General features: G+C 32.0%; 1 protein-coding gene across 1 annotated transcript; it reads right to left on the reverse strand.

Moving 5' to 3' along the window:
- Window positions 1-1,642: 1,642 nt before the first annotated feature.
- On the reverse strand, window positions 1,643-6,081 carry LOC114729806 (TMV resistance protein N-like). The gene is made up of 3 exons (XM_028916844.1): window positions 5,976-6,081; window positions 4,702-5,226; window positions 1,643-2,783 (listed from the first exon to the last, which is right to left on the reverse strand). Exons 2-3 carry the CDS (start codon window positions 5,208-5,210, stop codon window positions 1,643-1,645), a joined length of 1,650 nt encoding a protein of 549 aa, XP_028772677.1. The 5' UTR covers window positions 5,211-5,226; window positions 5,976-6,081.
- Between the last annotated feature and the right edge of the window lie 2,287 nt (window positions 6,082-8,368).

Below are 8,368 nucleotides of genomic sequence, written 5' to 3' on the forward strand. Positions count from 1 at the left end.
ACGTACAAGTAAAATAAACTATATATTTATTGTCAAAGAAATTAAGAAAAAAATAGGTGATTCTAAAAACTCACAATTTCTGAATCCCCTCTTATAATTGCTGACTTCATATTTAAATGGTTGTGAACCTATAAGAAACAATTTTGCGTGTTAAAGAAGTAAAATGATAGAGGTGAAAGAACAATTAAAGACAAATAAAATAAACCTGAGGTTGAAATGATTCAATGAAATCCCATAATTGATCTGCACATCCGTAATGTTTTAGTGATGAACAACCTTCAGCCCCTATATGTAATAGATTTGACGGAAGTTGCGGCAAAGACCGAAGCCTTGGGCAACTCCAGAGATTAACAACTTTAAGCTTCGAAAGACTGGAAATGAGGCCAGATGGTAAGTCAATGAAATCGTTTCCACTTAGAGCTAAAATTTCCAATGATGATAACATGCTGATGTCATCAGGAAGTGATCCATCTTGGAGATTGCAAAAACTTAAGTTTAATCCTTTCAAGAACGACAAAGACGGCGGCAACAAAAACTTTTTGGAGCTTGAAGGCCTTTGAAGAAGGGATAAGCAACTCCATGATGATGAAGATTGTGTTTCGCTATTGTAGTCACTAAATGATAACCCTTGTATAGCAATCCCACTCAAATGAAGCTGTTCCAAAGCTTCATTTTCATTCAAACTCTCTGGCAGCCATGAAAGCTTTGAGCATTCAGAAATTTTGATAACTTTCAGAGCTTTCAACTTGCTAACACTACATGGAAGACAAACCAGTTTTTTGCAGTTTGTCAAATTTAATTCAACGAGACCAATCAAATTACCCAAAGATTGAGGTAGTTTGGCTAGAGCAGTCTTCTCTAAATCAAGCTTCGATAGACATGCCATATCTTTTCCAAACTCAGGAAGTTTTCTAACTTTTGAACAACCCGATAGAATAAAAGTCTCCAAGCTATTCATCTCAAATTTTTCTGGAAGCGTTTTAACTTCTTTGCAATCTTTCAAGTCAACAGTGACAAGTTTCTTGTGTTGCCCAAGAGACTGGTGAATTTTAACCAAGTTAGAACACCTTTGAAGAATCAACTTTTCAAGATGAGGAATTCCATCAAAATTTGGGGTTTTGATGAGGTATTCTGAATGAGATAGATCAATGGACTTCAAGCTTCGAAGAGACTAACAATAAGGGAAAAAAGAAAAAGAAAGAATAGATCACAGACCAGAGACTAATTATAATTATAATTATAATTTATTAAATTATGGACAAACAATTTAAATAAAAGGACTGTAAGTACCTGTGTTCCTCTCCAAAGTTCTTTTAACTTGCTATGCTGCATTTTTAGCACAACAAGCTGATTGAGTTGAGGTTGACTTGGCAAATAAAATAATGGATACCCCTCCCATTCTATGACTTTCAACTCTTTGGAAAGAGACTTGAGTCCAAGCCGAAGATTCAATTGGCAATGTGAAACATGTGAGCGACTTGAAATGATAAGTAACTTGAGATTACTCAGTTTTGAGAAGGCTTCAGGATGCCAAAATGCATCACATGACTTTTCTAATGTTAGCATTATTCCCCGGGTTGCTTCTGTCCCCTATAAAACAACAAGTCAAGGTAAAAATGCATAAAAGTCATGCAATAAATTATTATAAGAGTGCACAAACACAAGAACTTTGGAATGTCACCTTATTTCCTCCTAATACATGATTGGCATCATCCAAGGACAATATCCTAGAACGCTTGCTGGCATCACCAGGTGATTCTTGATAGACAACACGCTTAGCCACATTTTGCAAAATTTCATGCACCCACAAACGCCCTTCATAATTAATTACTAGTGATTTCTCAATAAGAACCCTTATTCCAATTTTTGTGTGAAGATCCTTATCGAACGTTTCTAAAATGTGTATGATATGATCTTCATCCATCCCATTGAAAAAGCAAGCAATATCCAAGAATATGGTTTTCTCCTGGTCATCTAATCCGTGAAGACTCACTTCAAGTATCTTGGAAATGTCCTCTGGAGGATAGTTCTTGAACTTAGCCAGTGCATATTCCCATTCCTCTATCTTCCTTTTGCAAAGAAATGAACCTAACACTTTGATTGCTAAAGGAAGGCCTCCAGCATATTCAATGACGTTTGTAGCAAGTTTCAAAAAATTTTCATCAGGTTGCCCTTCTTTAAAGTCATTTTGAATGAGAAGTTCACGGGACTCACTATCAGTCAAGAATTCAATGTCATATATAGCACTATCAGATACACCATATGATGATAGCAAATGCTTATCCCTTGTTGTTATCACTATTATGCTCCCTTTGCTGAACCATCCTTGCCTTGGAGTGAAATTTTCAAGTTGCTCAATATGATTCACATCATCAAGGACAAGTAGAATTTTTCTGTTGGTCAACTTGCTTTTTATTAACTCCATTCCTTCATAAGAATCAGTCACTTCCATACTCCTTTTATCTAAAGAAAAAAGAAGTTTTCTTTGCAATGAAATCAAACGATCTTTTTCACATGCCTCTCTAATATTAGGAAGAAAACAATGATTCTTAAAGTTTCTGCGCTTTCGCTCATAAAAGGCTCTAGCAAGAGTTGTTTTCCCTGCACCTCCTGTGCCCCATATTCCTATAAACCCATCTCCTTTTGATTCACTTTCCACGATTGACTCCAATTTATCTAATTTTGGTTCAATTCCAATTAACCTGCCAAGACTAGATGCTGATTTATCAAGCAACTTTGACTCCATTTCTCCAACAAAGCTTTCAATGAATTCTGCTTCATACCTGCATGTGAAAATAAAATTATAAAGTGATCTTTTTTACATGAAAATAGCGTGATCGTTTAAGTCAACTGAATTTTAAATTTTTATGCATAAACAATTTTTTAAAAAAAGCAGGTAATGTGAGATGTAAAGAAAACATGACCGCAAATTTAGCAGTTTTAAGTTTACCATGAAATTTAGTTTAAATTAGTGGAAATAGCAATAATTTCATTTATAGAAGAGTTGTACATTGCCTCTGGTATTTACAGACATAGACGGTTATGTTTATTTGTCCACACGCTTTAATAGCTCCTAGATATTCAAATCATTTAATTAGCACATCATAGTTTGAGTTTCTCTTTTCTGGTAGTACGTCTTTTTTTTTTTTTAATTTTATTTGAGCACCTTTTCACAATAAACGTTGTCAGATTACAAGTTCGAATCTAACGCTATTTAGTAACGTTTTCAACTATCAATTTTTTTTTATTAATTATTCATTATTTATTAATAAACAACGAATTTCAAAATTTAGAGAAATTATCAATTTTTAATATTAATTTTTTAATGGTTGAATATTACATAATAATAATTATTTTGTAATTTTACTATATACTGTTTGTGTGCAATTGTATATTCAAGAAAATGTCCACTTCAGAATTCTATCATTAATCATTAATTGAGTTCAAGTCGAAAACTTAAATCATCTACAGCCAATACAGTCCTACAAGTCTATTTTACCAAGAAATATAAATAAAGGTCTACAATTAGATAAAAGGGCAAAAACATTAATTACCTTTCTATTTACATCAATTACGTACATAAATATTATTTTTATTTCAAAAATATATATAAACCTTCCTCATATGTTATTTTTATCTGTTCAATCATTAGTTTATTCAATTGTTAATTGAATGTTAAATTTAACTTTGAAACTTTTATTTTATCCAAAGTAACTCTATTTGACATAAAAAAATTATTTAAATATTTATATTTGTCAAAAACATAATTTTTCATACAATAGAAAATAATTCTAATTCATATAATTTCAAACTTTCTAGATTGTTATAAAATTTATTAATTATTAATTTTGATTATTTAATGAAATTGTATAATTGTTTTAGTACATGTATTGAAATGTATTTATTTAGATTTCTTTTAAACGGCTAAGATTATGTTTCAAATGCGTATATTATTCATCATATATAACAAATGATATAAGTTTAACAGACTATATAAATAAAATAAATTTGTAACCTAAAATTTTTAAACATTTTTGTAATAAACATTTATAAATTTGCAAATATATTTGTTGGGCTGAATTCATAAACACGTTTAGTCAAGTATATATTTATTAAAGAAATTACTAAAATTCTTAATTAAGGTTTTTTATATCTATGCTAATTAAATTACTTAAGCTTTTACCCAATATAATTAAAACATTAGAAAAATAATTATTTGCACGAGAAAAATCAAGAAAAAGAAAAAGAAAACACTTAATTCTTCAAAATAATTTTATCAAAAATTAGGAATCTAGTGTGATGAAAAATAAGTTAGTAAATAAATATCATTCCAGTACAAATTTAATTAAAAAATATCATTTTAAAATATTCTTAACAAAGTTAAGGATTTAAATTAAACTTACGTGTATGTGTTTAAAAATAGATAAAAGGTCAATGTAATTAAGGTAAAATGGATTAAAGGATTTTTTTAAAAAATAAATGACATTTATAATACGTTTTAGTCTGCTCCCTACCTATTTTAGGGAGGGACCGAGTCACCCGCCCAAGACCACACATCCTATCCCTAGGTGAATAGATCCTACAATCTCCTCAATAAGAGAGGATGTGGCTAATCTTACAGTTTAGAGTATATTTGAATATCAATGTCCTTAATTTTCAACAGGAAAAGACATGGTAACTATTAAGAGAAGTGGAAATTACCCGTCGTTTAACTCCCAACCACATATAGCAGCAACTTTTTCTAAATCATCCCTCCATTTTTCCACCTTCATTTTGTCATGTGCAAATCTTTCTTCATGCTTTCTGAATGCCTCTGCAAAACTTCCCTTTTGTTTCCTAACATCAGATGGATCTACACCGTAAAATATCGGAAATACTTCAAGACTTGTCTCTTCCTTCAACTGCAGGATCTTTTGAAGCTCATCCAAACACCAAGTTGAAGAAGCATAATTTAGAGAGAACACAATAATTGCAGAACGAGATTCTTCAATTCCTTGTAATAAACTTGGATTAATAGATTCTCCCCTTTCAAGTTCTTCCTCATCCCGGAAAGTTCTTAATCCTTTGCGTTTTAAAGCAGCATACAAATGATCAGTAAAATTTTTCCGAGTATCTTCCCCTCGAAAGCTCAAAAACACATCATACTTCCTTCTCTTAGTTGAACCTAAAGAGCTTGAAGAACACCCAACTCCATCAGCATCACGCGCCATCGCAAGGATTTGGAATCTGAATCCAAACAAAAGTAAAAGCACAAAACCAGAAAGAATAATACATAAATAACGGGAGCTTCAACAAACAGTGCAGCAATCAGTCAGGGGGATACTGAAGACGGGAGAAATTGGACCAATTTTTCATGATTTGATCAGGCTAAATATATGAGAGGCGTGATTTGATCTAGCCTGCTATGAATCAGGCAAAACTTTGAGGCAGAACATAAATCTAATTCGCCGATTCAAAAGTTCATGAAAATTTCGAAGATAGTCTAAAAGAATTGTCAAGGAAGAAAATATATCCCAGCTTAATTGAATTGACAACTAACGAGCTAGCTAGAGGTTGACCTGCTCGGCTGCGCCCCCATCTGTCCCTTAATTTTGGGGGCCCTTTTCAATTGTTTTCAATATTTGAAAAATCGGATAAAATTAAAAAATGAATCATTTTTTGTCTATGAAATATCAAAATATCACTCATTTGGAAAGGACCCCAAAATTAAGGCGTGGCTGGAATTGCAGCCGGGGGGAGCTGACACCCAGTGCCTAACTATGTTTATATTTCTTACAGCTCATGGGCTATTTATAGTTCAAAGCAAAACTTCTGTATTCAAAGAAAGCATAATCACAAAATTAAAGCTTGAAAGGCTAAATCCATTTCACAGGGAAAAAAAAAAACAAAATAAGAGAAACTAATCTTAAACTGACAGTGGTAGCCATGACAGAAAATAGATATATAACATAATTAGAAAGGAAGAAAACAGGAACCTGATGGATGAAATAAGTGAAAGATTTCTTTGATCTGCGACCTGATCGGAAGAAGATGAAACCCGGTTATGCACAGATTTGTAATTTTGAGGATGAAGCTTTTCAAGTCAACTCAAGTCTTCTCTTTAATTTAACAAGCTTTTAAAAATGTTCTTTTCACACTGGTACTCAAACCGCGTTGCTCTCTTCCCCTTTGCAAGAATTTTTTATTATTGATCAGCTTACAGATGTTCTCTGAAATTGGGACATAAAGAATACTTTTTCAAGTCGCGATTTGAGGGCTTTAACAAACTAAAGTGAACCTAGGCTTAGAAAAAGTTTAATACTCCTTCCGATTCCAAATATATGAGCTATTTTATTAGGATGCTTGTAGTTGATTTTTCTTTGTATGATAGATCTTGAACTCTTTAGCTTGTAAGAGCCTGATTTAGCTATCGACACGGACTAGACTAGTAAATTGCTCGAATAGCTGGTAATAAGATTAAAAAAAAGCACCAAATACGGGATAATAGTATTTCTAAAAAAAATAAAAAGAGCGTGATTTAGCCTGGAATTACGTATCAGATTAAACTCATGACAGCATTTCTAGTTGAAAGAATTTCACACAATTCTTTTTTTTTTTTAAAAGAATTTCTAGTTGAATTTTTTTATATTATTTTTACCAAGTAAAGTTCCTTCAATTTGTCAGGCATTTTTACTATAATAATAAATCAGACTACGAGAGCCATCTCAGCCACAACTTCATCTTTGCCTATAAATTAAATACAAGGCCTTGTCTCTTCCTTTGTGCTTAAGTTTCTCAAACCAAAGCCTATATTGAGGCAGAAATTGCAAGATTCAGCAGTCAAAAGAAATAAAGAGATCATTCTCATCTTGGATAATAATGATTTTCTTTTTTTTTTGGGCCGGCAATAATTTTTTAAATTTGATAATTATATTTTATTTGACGCATTAATTATTTTTAGAAAACAGAGATAAATTTTTTGATGTGTACTGTGTGAGAAAAGTACCAAAAGAGACTCTGCGATCCAACTCCACGTATTTCATATCTCATCTCACAGGGAAGTGGGAAGTGAGTCACCAGCCTTCTACCAATCCCGGCTTCCGTCCTCCGATTACGCGTCAGACACGGTCCATTATGGAGTTGGTAAGTTTTTACCAACTACGTCGGTGTGGAAGCCACCTACTCTCCCATGTATTAAAGGCAAAATAATTATGATTTACAAAATATGTTATAAGAATATGAATTGAGTTTTATTTCACCTTACCTAAAAAGAGCTTCCATCTCCCAGTTGGTAAGACAAACCACATCACAGTCTTATACTCTCAGAATCCTTCTTTTTCCTTTTTTCTGAGAATATGATCTCCCCCTTTAGATCAAATAATGAATTATTCAGATTTCATACTTTATAAAACTATTGTTATAACATTGCATAAATAGGAGAGAGAAGATGGATATCTACTTTTTAAAATATTAAATCTGAACTATCTATTATTTGATCCAAAAGTGGAAATGAGATTTTGAGAAGAAAAGAAAAAAGAAGAATTATGAGAGTATCCAGATCCACCACATCAGATTATTAAACAATTATTTAGGAAATCACATGTTATTTTTATTAATTTATCAATTTATTCTTGACTAAAATTCATAATGGCTCTAAGGGACACTTTTGTGAGTCTACTAATAATAATCCTTGCATGCTAGCCTCGCCTAATCTTCCCGTTCTTTCCGTCTTCCCCAGCTTGAAGTCATCCCCATTTGCAAATCATCATCTTCATTCCAAAAATCATCATCATCAAATCTGAAACATTTTTTGTGAAACCGTTTTTCTTATAGCGTTAGCATTATCCTCTTTGACTCTTGTGCAAGTCCTGATAAAGGCTGAAACAACATCCTCCCTCTTTGCAATGTTTCCTTTAGAGCCCACTTGGTAAGAAGGAAATGAAAGAAAAGAAAGGGAAGAGAAAATTTTAATGAATTTGATTTTAAAAAAAATTTAAAAAATGGAGTTAAAAAATTTTAATTAAATTTTCCTCCTCTTTTATCTTACATATCCTCTTTATCAAAACTTTAGAATCTCACTTCTTCAATTTTTCTAATCAAACTCATTAAAATTTATCCTTTCCTCTGATTTTCTTGTACCAAACATAGGGTTAGCCTTATTCATTCAAAAAGTCATCATTATGCCGCGTCAATTGCATTCTTGCTTTAAATTTTCGAACTTTTTTGTTGTGATTTTTTGTTGTTGACCTGGATGTGTATATTGAATTGAAGGCCCTTTTTGGGTGAAAGTTGAAAATTCTATTTTTCATGGGTTATAGTGGAGAAAAGGAATCTATCTTTTCAAAAAGAAGTAGGCCCCATGACTTATATTTAAAAAATATATTTATGA

This window comes from Neltuma alba, unplaced genomic scaffold, assembly GCF_004799145.2.
Source record: "Neltuma alba isolate B1F8T4 unplaced genomic scaffold, ASM479914v2 tig00012680_pilon, whole genome shotgun sequence".
In the NCBI taxonomy this organism is placed as follows: Eukaryota; Viridiplantae; Streptophyta; class Magnoliopsida; order Fabales; family Fabaceae; genus Neltuma; species Neltuma alba.